Here is an 18247-nt window from a genome sequence, read left to right as displayed (position 1 = left end):
AAAATAGTTTTCAAAATAGAGATTTCTTCATCATCCCAACCTTTCGCAGATAATCTTCTTCACAACGTTGTTCTACCTGCTGCAGAGCAGCCAGGACCGGTACGCCCCGACCGGCATCACCATCAACAACTCTTGGGGCCCGCGCATCATCCAAGCCCTCGAGGACTCCATCTCGAGCGTGGTCGTGGCCACCCTCAAGCTGGCCCTGTTCCACGGTCTGTTCACCTGGCTAACGCACACCATAGTGGGTGCGCACATCGTGTACCTGCCGGCCGTCCTAGCCTCGATTCTGGCCGCCGCCCCCTTTCTCGAAACGTACTGGTGCAGCGTTCCGGCCTTCCTGGATCTGTGGCTGTCGCAGGATCGCTTCTGGCTTGGGGCGTTCCTGGTGCTGGTCCACTTCATCGTTCCGTCCAACTTCAACCCGATCATCCACTCGGAGATCAAGGGGTGAGTCAACGAGTTCTATCAAGTCTTTCAAGTCATCAACCTGATTCTTCTTATCTTCCAGCGGTGGCCACCCCTACCTGACCGGTCTCTCAATCGCCGGTGGAATGTACCTGTTTGGGCTGGAAGGTGCCCTGCTGGGACCGCTGCTGCTCTGCCTCCTAGTTGTACTCTTCGAGGTCACCATGAGTGCAATCCGCGACTCGCCGATTACGCCCCAGACGCGGTAAGTTTACCCCGCTCAGATTCATGTTCAAGTTAAATCTCGGTGTTTGATGTCGTCGGTTCATGTGGTTGTTCCATTTTCATCTACTCCCATCCAGCAAGTCCAGCTTGGACACCAACAACGAGCTTTACTCACCAGCGACGACGTAAGTTGGGCTTTGGTTTTGTCATGCTGCTTTTTATTGATAGTTTTTTTAGAGGTGCTCCCTAGTGTGTAGATTGTAGCTTTGGGTTCGGTATGAGATACCGAATCGAAATGTTGTAACATGACTAACAAGACATTTAAATGATAGCCGAGGGCTTTCGCTTCACTAACATCACATTTTTAGAAGTGTTTTCATAATCGATAACGATAACAAGATATAAGACAAAACTTACACGTTCTCAAGCTCACTGAGAAAAGGCTTTATAGCAGGCCTGCCCAACGTCCGGCCCGTGAAGCCATTTCATCCGGCCCGCGACGACTTTTCAAAAAAGTTCTATGACCGGCCGGTCACAACGCTGATCATGAAATATTAAATAAAAAAATTGAGTGTCTAAATAAAAAAAATAAACTTGAGATCATGTTTTTGTGGTAAAATGATGTGAATTCAACTATTATTTTAATTTGGCTTTGTAATTTTGAAATATTTTTTCTTTCGAATGCATTTTTTATAATGTTTTAATTTACTCGTGTAATTTCTTTTTTGAAATTTTCAGAATCAACCAATAAACTGTAAAATGGCGAAAGATAACGATTTTACCCATTTCGTAAAATTGTTAAATGAAAAAAAACTTGTATCGCTGTCTAAAACTGCACAAAAGACATTTAATTAAAAATTTTACAATTTGTACCATTTTACTGCAAATTGAAGCTTTTCTTTTTTGAGGAACTTGATTAAAATTGATTTTTTCAACAAGTGGGTAAGCAATAAAAAGTATTTTTTTAGTAAAACTTTGCTGTGACAAAGTTTTGTTTGAAAAAGCTTACAGACAGCAATTTAGTAATACTGAAAATAAAGATTGAGGTTTTGCAGCGCGACTGTGTTTCAAATGTAGGTGGCGCCAAAATGGGGTTACTTGCCAAAAATCGTATTCCTTTCTGATGGATTGAAGAACAAAATCGCTTAATTCTTATGATTCCCTGCATCAATCTTATTGAAACTAGTTGCAAAAGTCGAGAAAAATTGTTTGCTTTAAAATAATGAACATCATATATTGGGCGCGCAAAAATGTGTGTACTTTTTCTTTAAAAAACATGTTTTGGAACACGAAAAAATGAGTTTCCCCGTATATATCAAAGAAATAAACAGTTATATAAATGATAACAGATGTGTTAACGTGTATTCAACAATTTTCATTAATTTTTGACAGACTTTGTTGCCAAATAGTCCAAATTACCATCTTTTTCTAAATTTCCAGTTTTCTCATAGAAAAATAAAACAAATATTGGAAAGTTATACACCAAATTGTTGGAAATAATTTTTCTCATTCGAATCCGGCATAAGTTTAATAAAAATGTTGATTTTGAAGGTAAAAACACATTTTTTCGAAAAATCATAGGTTTACGCTATTTGTTCATAGGTGGCGACAAGTGTCTTTTAGCTTTGCTGCAAATTCTCTATAAGCTAAAAGACACTTGTCGCCACCTATGAACAAATAGCGTAAACCTATGATTTTTCGAAAAAATGTGTTTTTACCTTCAAAATCAACATTTTTATTAAACTTATGCCGGATTCGGATGAGAAAAATTATTTCCAACAATTTGGTGTGCAACTTTCCAATATTCGTTTGATTTTTCTATGAGAAAATTGTAAATTTAGTAAAAGACAGTATTTCGAACTTTTTGGCAACAAAGTCTGTCAAAAATCAATAAAAATGGTTGAATATTCGTTAACACATCTGTTGTCAACTATATCACTATTTATTTCATTGATATATATGGGGAAACTATTTTTTTCGTGTTCTGAAACATGTTTTTTAAAGAGAAAGTTCACAAATTTTTGCGCGCCCAAAAATTGATGTTCATTATTCTGAAGCAAAAAATTTTTCTCGTCTTTTGCAACCAGTTTCATTAAGATTGATGCAGGGAATCATGAGAAATAAGCGATTTTGTACTTCAATCCAGCAGAAAGGAATACGATTTTTGGCAAGTAACCCCATTTTGGCGCCACCTACATTTGAAACACAGTCGCGCTGCAAAACCTCAATTGCTGCAAAAAATTCTAGAATTTTTAAAAAGTCCAAAATAAGTAAAGAAAAATATATTTTTTCATAAACAAAACAAACCCAAACAATTTTAAACAAAAAAAATAAATCAAATAAGCAAATTTTTGAAATTTATCTTTGTTTATCTTTCTTAAATCAAGGTAATGAACTAACACTAGTTTATTTATTGATAGGACACATAAAAAACATTAAAAAAAACTCTAGACTTGAAAGAACCTTAAATTAAAAAAAATGACATTTTCAACTTATATCAAACTTTTGTTGCGGCCCGCCACTTGTTTAGAAAAGCCAGATCTGGCCCGCAGGACCAAAAGGTTGGGCACCCCTGCTTTATAGTCATGGCACGAAATCAAAAAGGTGCATATTTTCCGTGTTTATCCACATTTTTAAGCGAAGATGGCGTTATGATTGGTGCACGTCCGAAACGTCAAAATTACGCAGTGCTACCAATATTTAAAAAAAAAGTTTGGCTGTCATACCATGGTGCCACCTTTTTTGTAATGTTGGTACCACTGCTACAAGTCAGCTTTTGATGGATTTAGACCAGAGGGATGCTAATGGCGGCTATTTTGGGGGAAGATTTTGATATGGCGCGTAAACTACGCACAGTGAAAACAATCATATTTTTTACTTATACAGCCAATCCCCACGAAAACAGCATGGTTCGATAAAAAAGTTCTCCGATCGGGCTCAAAATTTTTCTGGGGGTTCCTTGGCCGAAATAATTAGACCCGTATTTTTTCGTTTGGCCATTAGGGTGACCTACGCCGTGTTAGGGTGGTCCAAAAAATGGCAATTTTCGTCGATTTTCTCAAAAGCCACTTTTTTCAAAAAAATCGTATCTCCGCGCCATTTCATCCGATTTAAGCTGTTTTAGACGCAAAAGAAAGGTGATTAGTTTGGCTATTTAAGAAAAATAACAAGAAGTTTCAAGAATCTTGCTTAACATATGAAAAGGTCGTATGAAAACTTAAAATGCTGTTTTGAAGGTCTGGGGACCAAAAAGCCTATGTCTGAAAATATTTTTATCGTATTTCTCGGAAAATTTCACATAATATATCAAAAAATGGTGAAGTTATGTTTTCGATACCCTGAGATACGATTTTTTGAAAATAAAAACTGAGTTTTTCGACGCGCCACGCGCAAAAATGGAAAAATGACGAAAACGGGAAAAAACCATTTTTTTTTTTTCACTAAAACTGCAATAACTTGAAAATTTCAGCGATGACAGGGTTAGGGTACCAAAAGTTGCGTATTTCAATTACGAAAATTTTGGTACCCTAACATGTATAGGTCATCGCTGAAATTTTTAAGTTATCGCAGTTTTAGTGAAAAAAGTCGATTTTTTCCCATTTTCGTCATTTTCCCATTTTTGCGCGTGGTGCATCGAAAAACTCAGTTTTTATTTTCAAAAAATCGTATCTCAGAGTATCGAAAACATAACTTCACCATTTTTTGATATGTCATGTAAAACTTTCCGAGGAATCTGATAAAAATATTTTCAGACATAGGCTCTTTGGTCCCGAGACCATCAAAACAGCATTTTACTTTTTCATACAACCTTTTCAAATGTTATGCTAGATTTTTGGAACTTCTTACTATTTTTCACAATTAGCCAAACTAATCACCTTTCTTTTGCGTCTAGGACAGCTTAAATCGGATGATGGAGATATGAATTTTTCAGTCCCTTCAAGAAGCATGCTTCGATTTTTTGCCCCCTGATTTTTCGGACCAATTTTGAAGAAGGGGGGGGGGCGTCAGATTTTTTGACCATATTTCTCTATGGCTCAAAAGTTGCGGGTTGAGATTGAGTTTTTGTGAAAAAAGGTTATTTAAAAAATTGTCATTTACGTGCCATTTTCGTATTAACAGCTGCCAAATTTGTATGGAGACTTGTATGGGTGAACCAATGGCTAGGGCGTACAAATTTTCTCGGGTATTGAATTTCCCGGGAAACGGGAAAAATATTTTTTGAATCCCGGAAATTTTTTAAAGTGTCCCAAATCAATGTTTTTGTTTTATATGTTGTTGTTTTTATGCTTAAAATCAAAGAATTAGCTCAATACTATCAGTTGGTGATAATCTACCATCAACAGTTTTTAGACATCTTTAAAAAAATTAAAAATGATTTTATTTTTCTTCTTTGTTTTGCTTTGGTTTTTAAATGAAATTTATCAAATAAACCAATGTGATTTAAATTAAGTCTTTTTAAAATGTATTTAATTTATTTTAATATATTTGATATAACTTGAAAAAGCTTTAAAAATTTCTTTAAAATTAAAAAAAAGCCGCAACACCAAATAAAGTGATATCAGTTAATAAAAAAATTAGATAAATTAAGAATTGCATGTTTTATTTAAAACATATTTTACAAATTATCTTTAAATCACTACTAAGTTTGAACATGTATAGTTTACAAATCGAAACATTTTCAAAATGCTTGGACAGTTGCAGGGGCGCCGACTAGTCCAAAATGTTGGGGGGGCACGGTTGTTTTCCGAAATCAATAGGTAAGAGTGGCGATTAGATGTTTATGTTTCTTGTATATCACGAATTAAAAAAAAAAATATTACGATGTGATACGGATTTTTTTCATCCGGAATCCATTTTTTAAGAAATATATAATTTATTAAAACGTGATTGAGAATGTTAATTGGAGGATTTTTTCATATGTTTGGAAGGCGAATTCATTCTCATTGTCATATTCGTAGTTATTTTCTAGAAGTAACAGTCAATAATAAAAATAATCAGATATTTAGAAATTCAACAATACAAATATTCTAAAAATAAAAACAAAAGTTAAATGCAAAAATTTAGAACTTCAGAAATTTGAGAATACAAATACACATTTAAAAAAATATCCATTTTTCAAATCTGCAATTTAGAAAAAAACAGATACACCAAATTCAATATTCCAAAATTAAAAAAAAATACAGAGAAATCTCTCTTTATTTTTGAAAGCTTCAAAGGCGTTTTTTAGATCTGAACCTTCAACCTACAAATTGCTTTTAAAAGATTGCAAAAATGTTGCGTCGTTCCAGAGAAATTTACAAATTAAAAAAACGTAACGCATCGCATAAAAAGAGAAAAAAAAAAGAAAAAAAAATCTAGGGTTACAAAAACTCATGACTTGAAAATGTTAAGAAATCAAAAGCAGAAATTTAAACAATCAGAAATTTAGAAATAACAATAAAATTCAATGTTTAAAAAAAATCGAAAATTTCAAAAGAAGAGAATTTATGAATTAAAAAATTTAAGAATTTAAGAATTTAAGAATTTAAGAATTTAAGAATTTAAGAATTTAAGAATTTAAAATTTAAGAATTTAAGAATTTAAGAATTTAAGAATTTAAGAATTTAAGAATTTAAGAATTTAAGAATTTAAGAATTTAAGAATTTAAGAATTTAAGAATTTAAGAATTTAAGAATTTAAGAATTTAAGGATTTAATAATTTAAGAATATAAAGATTTAAGAATTTAATATTCCATTTTTAAGTATTATTTTCTACTCCCTGATTTTTTGATATATTTTTTGAGGATGCAGTTAAAATTTCTATAGCCTTTTTATTTTTTTTAAATCGATCATGAATTGCAGAAAGCAATACACTTGTGTTTTATGATTATAATGTGGAATTGTCTCAGATTATGTTTTAATTTGTCAGCTTCTCAGTAAATCGGTGTTCTAGTTTCCAAAAATTTACTTTTGAAACAATTGTATTTTCAGCTAAAATTGGTATAGAACGGTTAACAAATGTATTTGAAATCTTTTCAAATCCTTTCTAAAATTACTAAAAAAATATTGAATTCCTCAGCATTTTTGTAAATGTAAAGCAGTCATCAAATGACCATTTTGAAAAGTGTTTCAGTTTATATTCGCTAAATCCTGATCTACAATGGCAAATCGCAGAATGTTGCGTTTGAAAACTTGGTGATTGTAGATAAGGTGCTATGGAAAAAGTACATTGGTTTTGTTTTTGAAACAACATGCACAGATACAAATCTTATGAGCAAATCCGTAAAATTTATGTTGACGACATCTCTCAAATCATATACCGATGCCTCTGTGCTCTTGTACTAGATAACTGATTTTCCTAGAGAGCACAGTGGTATAGATAAAACGTTGTCGATTTAGAAAAAAAATGCATCTAAATCCAGAAAATTGTAAACGATTTTGTTCGAAAAATTTCAGCGATTTCGAAAACAACAAATGTTTTTGAGCTATTTTACGGATTCGCTTACAAGAATTCTATCCGTGTGTACAAACAATGTTCCATTTAAGTTTAAGATACTATTTTCAATTATTTCTGTGTTTTTACATTTGAAATAAAAATATTTTTCTTCCAAAATTTCTGGGGGGGCACAATGTATGCGCTGCCCCCTCAGCCAAATTTTAGGGGGGGCAAAAAGTGCCGTGCCCCCCCAGAGTCGGCGCCCCTGGACAGTTGTATTACTTTGTTACATTAGTCTTGATTTTCCCCAAGCGGCGGTGTTTAATAAAAAATAGTTAAATATGATATTTTTTTAAATTTAGAATAATTAGTACCCAGTCTTTGAAAAGAATATAAAATCAAACAGAACATATTTAAAGCACCAGGCAATTTTTGAATTTCTTAACTAAAATTTCAACAATTTTCCATAATGTGCCAAATTAATGCTGATATATGTCGAGTACAAATTTTGAATGCTTTATAATAATTATCGATTATTAAGTATTCAAATGTTCATCTATATCTAGAGTTTCCAGACCAAAATTAGTTTTTTTCTCAATTTCGGAAATTCTCGGGATAAAATATGAAAAATCCCGATATTCGGGAATTCCCGGTTTTGGAAAAATCCCGGGAATTTCGTCCCGGGAATTCCCGGGATGGACGCACTACCAATGACACAAAACATTTTCATTGATCATAGGGAAGGCCCCCGCAAAGTTTGAGTAAAAATTTCAAAAATTTCTAATTTGGGTCATTCCATCTGAAGCGGAACAGCATTTGAAAATTACCCTCTCCGATCCTGCTCAAATTTGGCAGGGCTGTTAATACTATCAAAACATGCAAGAATCCGGAATTTCATCCAAATCGGACCACCCCCTCCATTTTTGTACCTCCCCAAAAAATCAACTTTTTGGCGATTTTTGACCAAACCTCCTAGTTTCAAACGACAATAACTCAGGAACCACAAATCTTAGAGGGTCGGTCTTAGACTCAATTTTGAAGGAAATTGGACGTAGAATCCATTTCCGTGATCAAAATTTTGATTAATTTATTTTTTCTACCTGTATTGCGCAATTGAAAACTTTAAACGGTCGTATCTCAAAACACCCCAACCTATTTTTTTTATTTGACCTCACCATCGTGTTCCCCGGCCAATTTTACATAAGAATCACTTATCGACAAAAATGAATATGTTTCGTTCCAGAGATATCGAATTTTAAAGTTTTGTGTTTTCGAGATTACCTACATCAGCTTCATTCGCCACATCTGCTAGAAGCACACAGGCGGGCTGATCAATAACTGCTACCTGGCCATTTATTGAAATAATATTTCATCATAAATAATCTTTATCAAATTGGACAAAAATTTACTGTATAACACTGTAGGAAACTGGAGTTGAATCACGAATGTGCTCAAAAAAATGAATGAAGTGAATTTCTGTGCTAACCCATAGGACAGAGCAATAACGCGCACAGTAAAGGGCAGAATTGGATTCCGACGGAGCGAGCAGGAAAATGCAATTAATCTTGTTAGTAACACTGAACAATAAGTGCACGATACATTACTGAGTAAAAAAATATGAACTAAAATTTATAAAATTTGTGTATACGTTGTACTCTAGTGAAGGACGATCACAAGGAGCAGGAAAAGGATTTATGGAAAGTATAAAACTGAAAAATGTAAGAAAATCACAAAGTTTGATCTGCTGCAAAGCGGCTAATTCCCCAAATTTAGTTGCGATGATTTCGACACCGTCCGAACAACAGTATTTTTTTCTTATATCAATCTTGGATTCTTTTAATTAAATGGAGCTGGCTCACAATATAAAAATTGATTTAATATGATCAATCTTTTAAATCATAAATCGGATTTGCCAAATTTTGGTAAAGTGTCACTAATAAACTATAATAATAATAATAATAATAAAGCAGGTTTTGGGGTTTTTGCTGAATGGCACTATTTTGCTACCGCCCATGATAAAGGCCCTAGTCGTGGCCTCGGAGGTACTCTAAAACAAAAACAACACGTAAAATTACCCAATAAATATTCTTTTCACAAAAATAGATTGATCAAGAGAGAACAGCATCTAATTCCAGCGTACCTCTACTGTTGCCATATCAGCGCTTTGGCATTCAATCGAGTGATAAATAGCTCAATAATAAGTGAACAAGCAAGTTTCTATCAAAAGTTTTGCAAAATTTGTTGTTTAAATAGTGCAAATGAGTAAATTGGACGAAACTAGGAGCGAGGACTTAACCTGCCAAACATACTAGAATTTCTAGGTATTTGCTATATGAATAACTATTTGCGTAAAATTATAAAAATATTAATTTAATTAATCATCTCCCAGAACACCAGGTAGCAGTTATTGATCAACCCGCCTGTGTGCTTCTAGCAGATGTGGCGAATGAAGCTGATGTAGGTAATCTCGAAAACACAAAACTTTAAAATTTGATATCTCTGGAACGAAACATATTCATTTTTGTCGATAAGTGATTCTTATGTAAAATTGGCCGGGGAACACGATGGTGAGGTCAAATAAAAAAAAATAAGTTGGGGTGTTTTGAGATACGGCCGTTTAAAGTTTTCAATTGCGCAATACAGGTAGAAAAAATAAATTAATCAAAATTTTGATCACGGAAATGGATTCTACGTCCAATTTCCTTCAAAATTGAGTCGAAGACCGACCCTCTAAGATTTGTTGTTCCTGAGTTATTGTCGTTTGAAACTAGGAGGTTTGGTCAAAAATCGCCAAAAAGTCGATTTTTTGGGGAGGTACAAAAATGGAGGGGGTGGTCCGATTTGGATGAAATTCCGGATTCTTGCATGTTTTGATAGTATTAACAGCCCTGCCAAATTTGAGCAGGATCGGAGAGGGTAATTTTCAAATTCGCACTTTTTCGTGCACAGTTGAGATGGAATGACCCATTTCTGACGTAATTTTTTTTTTGCGAGGAAAAAAGTTTTTGCGGTGATGTACACATTGGAATTCCGTAAAAGTTCAAAATATGTATAAACGAGCCCAAAAAGCAAAGCAATCCTGTATTTCTCTGAAATTTTGGTTAAGTGCACCGTTTTCAAATATCAGTCCAGACTCGATCATCCGCAGGCCTCGGAAAAAATCACTTCGGATAATCAAAACTTCGGATAATCGAATCACATTTTTTTTATTGTTGAGTTTCAGTATGACCCCTAAAATACGCTAAAATGATTTAGAATGTTTAAATCCAAGATGGCGGCCAATAACTATTTAAATTTGATTAAAGTGAGGTCGCAGAACTTAAATTTGATGTCAAAAACATGAATACAAAAAGAACGGATTTTTTTCGTGATTCTATTATCTGATGTCTCATACAAACCTTCGGATACTCAAAACATCAGATAATCAAAGGCTTCGGATAATCGGGTCTAGACTATGTAATCATTTTTAGGTGTCAAACGAAAACTTTTTAAAAATTCGTTGCTGAGAAATGGAGAGAGAAAAATTTAATTTTCAAGTTTTCAAAGTAGAACGTGTGAACTGATGTTATGTCTTTTATTTTGTTCGTTGTAGGTGGAAAACTTCATTGCCCATTTGTATCATTTGTTTAGTATTGTTCATCGTAGCTGCCGTAGTACTTCCATAGCCTGTTTCATTAGTCGATTCAAGTTGTCCCATTATTCTCATTAATGGTCAAGGATCCCCAAACAAATAAAAATATACCGTCTAAATTTAACTTTACTGCAAAGAAATATTTTCTCACAAACTATTTTTCTTCCGTTTATTACTCTTCTTTTTTTCCTCCTTTCTTTCGACAACAACAACACCATCAAAATCAAAAAAAAAAAAAACATGGTACTATTCTTCTATGTGTGTTTCTTGTGTGGGTACAACACTACTATTCAGTTTGTGTAAAGAGTGGCAAGCGTTCGTCCACGGGGAAGTAAGTAACGGCAGCGGCAGTGTTGCCAGTGGTGTGGTTTCTAGCTCCTCTCTCCCTAAACTAAAAAGTAGCTCGCCACTGAAACTCTCTAGAGCTCGTGACTCCTCCACACCTCACTAGAGTGCTAGAAAACTGAGAATGTGTAGGCATGAAAGTTGGATTTTTGGGATTTTTTTTATTTTATTTTAGTTTTGTTGGTAGTTTGGTTCTTTTTGTTTTCTTTCATCTCATTTTTTTTTGTTAAATTTTCATCACCATTTAAATCTAGCAAAACTCCCGCGAATTACCTAACCAGGACCAAGGATGGAAAGTTCCTCAACTCGCCGATCGTGCTAAATCATACCGGGGGAAGGCTTCTTCACTGAACGTAATTGCACCCAACTTTCTGTACATAACTGATATTTTTTGAGATTTTTTATTTTACATTACCTGCTTAAATCACACAATTGCATACTAATTTAGAGACCAGAAAAGAAATCCACAGACTCTTTTCTTTGAAAATGCCATCTGTTGGCCACTAGCGAAACTAACAGCAATTTGGCAGAGACACATTTACTGGGCTAGAAAAATAGATGGCGTTGCACTTGTAACTAAAACCAGCTAGAACGTAATGGCCCCCACTATCTCTAGTTACTTGTCTCGTTCTAACCACAAACCAAACATCGTCTTGTCCTACCTCTCTCTTTTTTTCAATTCCATGTCTGCGCTCGTTTCCGTCCATGTCCATGTGTGTGTGTTTGGTTCGTGTCTGTACTAAAACCCCGATATCCGAATCCACCCAACAACAACAAAAAAAGGACAAACTATCGCTACGGTACCTTCCCCGAGATGGTGGACACGTCCGGAGCGGGACTTCTGGGCTTTCCGCCAGCTCAACGGCATCATCCGTAGAGGACCTCCTGGGAGAGGAGTGAGGAGGAGAGCGCGGGTTTGTTTCTGCCAAAGTGGAATTGTACGGACGGCTCCTTTTTCGTAATAGTTGTACGAAGGCTAATTGACTAATTTAGTGGTGCTTAAAGCGATTTGGACGAGCTTTTGCTGTAGTTGTAAACTATTGTTAAATGTTACCAAAATTATCGGAGAATTAGTAGATGTAGGGTGAAAACACAGAATTGAGCAAATTATTTTTGCAACTAGATCATCGAATAGAGATCTGAACGTTAGTATTGAAAAAAATAATAATTCCTGCTTAGATTCCATTGGCATTTTTAAACTTAAGGGGAACAACTCGAAGAAAAAGTATCACAAAATCGTAGTTACCTGAAGAAAAGTAGTGATCATTTTTTTTTTTCAATAAATTTTGAAAAATATAAGCGTTTTTGAGGTCAATATTTTTTTTTTCCTTGAATTATGATATATATATTTTTTATAAATTCACTCAAGATTTGTTTTTAACATTTTTTCTGTGATTTTTCAAACATTACAGCATTACTGTGAAAGAATTTTGTTCGATGTTCTAAACCAACTATTATTCTTCGTCATCCATATGAAAAAAAGTCTTAAAAAACCTCAACATTGTTCGAAAATATCAAATTTCTAAAAACATTTTTGATTCATTTCAAACAACCATGCGGTGCAATATGGGGCATAACAAGTTTTCACTAGTCACCACTAGATGACACCGCTGTTTTTACAAAGGAGCTTTACAGCGGTGCATTTTGCCCAGATTACGCTTTTTGTAGAAAATTTAATAAAAAAAATCATTTTTTGATGTTTTTCGAATCATCTATCTACAGAATAATGAAGATTACGGCAAAAAATATACACTTAAACAATCACAATATCAATAAAAACTTTTAATATTGCCCAAAAAAGATAATGAAAATTCAATGAAAATTTGATGAAAACACAACATTTTAAAGTTTTGCAAATAAGTTGTTTTAAAACTACGACACTCAAATTTTTCCAGCATGGTTAAGCTTCCAATTTCTATGATTTTTTCCCCGGAAAATTCTTCCAAATACCGAGTAAAGCTGGGGGTGCATTTTGTCCCGGGGGAGCATATTTCCCCTCTCCCCATTGGATCATTTGTAAAACTTTCTAACATTGCTTTGAGGAAATATGCTAGTCCCTAATTACGATTTCGATTCGATTTTCGATTACCGTAAACTGGGGTGACTTTGATAGCCCGGGGTGACATTGATAGAAATTTAATTTGACCACTATTTTTGATACATCCAATGTAACAGTCTCATTTTTGCATATAGGTTCGATAATAAGCTATCCCTTAATGCTTACATACTCAAAATTCTCAAAAATGTTTAGATATTAATTGGACGGGCATTTGAAAAACCTATCAAAGTCACCCCGGGCTATCAAAGTCACCCCAGTTTACGATATCGGAAGGTTTCAAAAGAACTTCGGAACTTCGAGCAAAGATTTTTTGTAATTTTCAGGCTGTTGCAAATACAGTCGACCTTCTGGCTTTCGATCTTCTCGATATCAATATTGCTCTAGCTGTCAATTATAATTTTTCAATAATTTTTCAGTCCCTTCAAGATTTGATTTTTTGTTCTATATTTTGATATCTCCCGCTCTCGACGGGCCCTTCAACATCGACAACCAGAGAGAGTCCACTGTATCTTTTAAAGATTATATCCCTTACTTCTAGGAAAATAAAGTTTATAAAGAAGCCATGAGCTAAGGCTGTGATCAGTCGACATTTTTTCGTGACAGTTGACTGAGCTCGTCTTTCGATTTCGCTACGTCCGTCCGACGTTGCTACTCTGTTCTCACTCACACATGTCCGACCTAATGAGCGCAGGGGTTTTCGACTTCAAAAAATAGTTAGCATTTTCACTAATGTTGACCATTTCCGGCCAATTTTCGTCTATTTTTTTTATGTGGATCGAAAAACATTTATAAAACGAACAAATTTAAAATAAAAGTGTGGCTAAATGCGTTTCCAATCCAGTGTGGCATGCTAAGGGACCATCCATAAACCACGTGGACACTTTAGGGGGTGGTATGGCGATTGTCCACGATCCATACAAAAAAGTTTTTTTTGTATGGACAATTGTCCACGAGGGGGGGGGGGTAACAGATTCCCAAAAAAGTGTCCACGTGGTTTATGGATGGTCCCTAAACAAACCGACAGAAAAAAAATCCGGTGGTCATTGAGGTTTTGCAGCGGGACTGTGTTTCAAATGTAGGTGGCGCCAAAATGATGTTACTTGTCAAAAATCGTATTCGTTTCTGCTGGATTGAAGAACAAAATCGCCTATTTCTCATGATTCCCTGCATAAATTTTAATGAAACTACTTGCAAAAGACGAAAAAAAAATTTTGCTTCAAAATATTGCGCCTTGCAGCAATTTCTAGAGTTTTGTGTCAATCGTGCTAGGCCTAGATTTTTTCATCACACTGCTTTGCAGGACTGAGAGCTGTCAACTTTGCGCACTTTGCACCTCAGTAGAGTGCTGCGGGATTATTTTCATCACAGTTGGCAAACTGAATTTCTATCACACCATCAAAACAAAACAAGTGCAATGCATCGACTTCTGACCCCAATCTAGTCACCAAGCTGTGGTGGCCGTGGCAGTTAAGTCTTGAGATGGTCTGTTAAAGGTTCTTGGATCGATTCTTGTAGTTGACACTTTTGAGTTTTTACGGGTTATTTTTTCTAATAAGCTCCAGGCCATAATTATATTGGCCATCTTGTAACCGTTGGTCACAGTTCTTGAACGAACCTTTACTTTTTAACATAATTCCTCAACCTACAATACTACATCCTACACTAGCAGCGAAGGGATTTGCGTACCACTGCAATTAAGACAGGCTCGACAGCGCTGCGTCGAAACTGCATCAAAAATGGGTTGGATTGGAAAATGGTGGAGTTTCCTTCCGGAAAAGATTAGAAGGGTAGAGTGGAATTTTATCACCGATTGCAAAGATCGGAATCTTTTGCCATTTAGGCATCTGTGTGGTTAGTCAAGTGTCCCAGTGTCAGTCCCGTTTTCGTACTGGTCACGCTCTGCATCCCGGAAAAGGAAGTGCCCCGGCGGAAGTCAATAACCCGCAGGACCTCGGCAACCCACGGTTTTTGGTCGGTCTAGGCTTGTGAGTGCGTAGGGGCCATTGCCTGCATCAAAACGTCCACCATACATTTCACCTCTGGCGGACCATCTTCATCTCTGGCGTGGACCATCTTCACCTCTGGCGCGGAACGCGCCATCATCGTCAAGGAGGTTCCCCTCTCGGTTCAACCGGATCAGCCAGGTGCTGGGTTGGCCGATACCGTCACTGAGAGAAGACGCCTAGCCGCGCGGAAGCCCAGCAACACCCGCTCGACATCCGGCAGCGGAATCCTGCCCGAAGCAGCAACAACAGCCATCAGCCGTTATTTGACTCCAAAGATCCACCGTAAGCCAAGATGCCGGCGCAACACCACTGCATCTCGGCACCAAAGACCGCAATTCCACAGTCGGAACAAGTCGGAACACACTTTCTCTGGGCTGGACGAGCTTTCTGAACTTCCAAAAATAAATAAATAAACAGCCTGCCATAGCAACGGATATCATCGTCATCACTGTGAAGAAAAATCACTGTGATGAAAAAATACTGTGATGAAAATAATTGCGCGAGACTCTAGTAAAGTGCAAAATGCGCTAATGAACTTCAATTTTTTAGGCGCCCAAAAAATTGTGAACTTTTTCTTTAAAAAACATGTTTTGGAACACGAAAAAATTAGTTTCCCCGTATATATCAATGAAATATACAGTTTTTTAGTTGATAACAGATGTGTTTACGTATATTTAAGGCTACCAACTGTACGGATTTTTTCCTTACCATACGGATTTTCGAACCTCTTCGCGGATTTTTAACAGGCCGGAATTTTTGTAGGGAATTTTACGCATAATACGGATTTGTACGGAATTTAAAAAAAAACCTTTTAATCATTGAATTGCTTTTTTGATTTGGTCGAAGCTTTTGTTAACTAGAAATTTTTGGTTTCTGTGAGTTTGATTAAAAAAGGGAGAGTTTCCGGGGTTTTGTTCAATTCAAACTTGATTATCAATAATTTTTAAACTATTGTCTTGCTTATGTTGATAGGACCTTTAAAAAAAACTCTAGAATTGTTCTTTTAGAAATTCCTTACTAAATATATTCCATTTCTAAAAGCTTTCTAAAACTTGTGAAAACATTTGAACATTTAACAAATCTAGAGTTTTTTTAAAGGTCCTATAAACTGTTGTGTTTCACATGCTATAGGACCTTTTCAATAAAAAAAAACTCTGGAAAAGTGTTCGTGAAAACACTAAGAGCGATATTGTTCGTAAAAACAATCTTGACATTTCGTAAACTTTCAAACGTTTAACAAAACAAAATTGAAGAACATAATTATTTGATTCAAATCACGGTTTATTTTATGAATACTTTTAAACGTGCAAGTTATAAGCACTCTGATAGCATTTTGTGAAATTTGTTAGCTGTAAAAACGACACAGTTTTATATTTTTAATTCTAAGATTAATTAAATTTAATTTATCTAAATAATTCGCAAAGTGTACGGATTTTTGCTCAGCAAGAGTTGGTAGCCTTACGTATATTCAACAATTTTTATTGATTTTTGACAGACTTTCTTGCCTAATAGTCCAAATTACTATCTTTTTATAAATTTACAGTTTTCTCATAGAAAAATCAAACAAATTTTGGAAAGTTGTACACCAAATTGCTGGAAATAATTTTTCTCATCCGAATCTGGCATAAGTTTTGTAAAAATGTTGATTATGGAGGAAAAACACATTTTTTCAAAAAATCATAGGTTTAAGCTATTTGTTCATAGGTGGCGACATGTGTCTTTTAGCTTTTCTGCAAATAGAGAATTTGCAGCAAAGCTAAAAGACGCGTGTCGCCACCTATGAACAAATAGCGTAAACCTATGATTTTTTTGAAAAAATGTGTTTTTTCCTTCCTAATCAACATTTTTATAAAACTTATGCAGGATTCGGATGAGAAAAATTATTTCCAACAATTTGGTGTATAACTTTCCAATATTTGTTTGATTTTTCTATGAGAAAACTGTAGATTTAGAAAAAGATAGTAATTGAACTATTTGGCAAGAAAGTCTGTCAAAAATCAATACAAATTGTTGAATATACGTTAACACATCTGTTATCAACTATATAACTGTTTATTTCATTGATATATACGGGGAAACTCATTTTTTCGTGTTCCAAAACATGTTTTTTAAAGAAAAAGGTCACACATTTTTGCGCGCCCAAAAGTTGATGTTCATTATTTTAAAGCAAAAAATTTTTCTCGTCTTTTGCAACCAGTTTCATGAAGATTGATGCAGGGAATCATGAGAAATAAGCGATTTTGTTCTTTAATCGACAGAAAGGCATACGACTTTAGGCAAGTAACCTCATTTTGGCGCCACCTACATTTGAAACGCAGTCGCGCTGCAAAACCTCAATTCTCTATAGAAAAATTAAACAAATATTGGTAAGTTGTACACCAAATTGTTGGAAATAATTTTTCTCATCCGAATCCGGCATAAGTTTAATAAAATGTTGATTTTGAAGGTAAAAACACATTTTTTCGAAAAATCATCGGTTTACGCTATTTGTTCATAGGTGGCGACATGTGTCTTTTAGCTATGCTGCAAATTCTCTATACCTTTTCTTATCTATATGCCTTGAGTCGTGGCGCCCGGCGCTGTTTGAGTGTTGAGTTCGGCATGCTTTCGTGTCAACTTCGTGTGTGTCATGTGACGGTCGCATCGAAATGACGATCATGGCCGGCGTAGTCAATAAACTGTCAGTGATAAAAGCTGACTCCCGAGCTGTGTAAAATTTTTAAGTTAAATGAAAATATCTTGAAGTTCGAAGTTTGTACTAGTTTGCATAAAATTGTAAAGTGTTTTCTTTATGATTTCTTTATGGTTTTCAATAATTTGAAACAAAAATCAGGTTTTCTTTTCTCAAAAAAATGTCAGTCAGGTTCTTAAAAAAAGGTGAACGGGGTCACTTATAGGTTGACACCCCTTTAATACGGAGTTTACACATACTAACCAACGTTTGTTTTGATAGTGTGCGTGAGCGCCGTGTAAAAAGTGACAGTTCGTCACTTTTTAGTTTGACTTTGACCAACCAACGGGGTACAAACTAAAAAAGTGTCAAACGAAAAAGTGAATAAAAAATATGCAGCTGTTTTCTTCTCCAAATATGTGTATAAAAGTTTGTACGCAAATAATGTTTAATGGTTTCTTTAAGAGTACACAGCATTGACATCGAT

The 18247-nt window shown here is 35.0% G+C and overlaps 1 protein-coding gene across 1 annotated transcript in view; it reads left to right on the top strand.

Annotated features, from left to right (window-relative positions):
• The window catches only part of LOC119766353 (transmembrane protein 245-like), a 29794-nt gene extending 17476 nt beyond the window's left edge, over positions 1–12318 (top strand). The window contains 5 exon segments of the mRNA XM_038250844.1: positions 50–450; positions 512–673; positions 771–818; positions 10974–11010; positions 11808–12318. Coding sequence (XP_038106772.1) covers positions 50–450; positions 512–673; positions 771–818; positions 10974–11010; positions 11808–11924 — 765 coding nt within the window. The 3' untranslated portion in view covers positions 11925–12318.
• The last annotated feature ends 5929 nt before the right edge of the window (positions 12319–18247 follow it).

The sequence above is a fragment of the Culex quinquefasciatus genome, chromosome 1 (genome assembly GCF_015732765.1).
Source record: "Culex quinquefasciatus strain JHB chromosome 1, VPISU_Cqui_1.0_pri_paternal, whole genome shotgun sequence".
NCBI classification, from domain to species: domain Eukaryota; kingdom Metazoa; phylum Arthropoda; class Insecta; order Diptera; family Culicidae; genus Culex; species Culex quinquefasciatus.
Note: the sequence above shows the minus strand (reverse complement) of the source record. Positions and strands in the feature narration are given on the sequence as shown.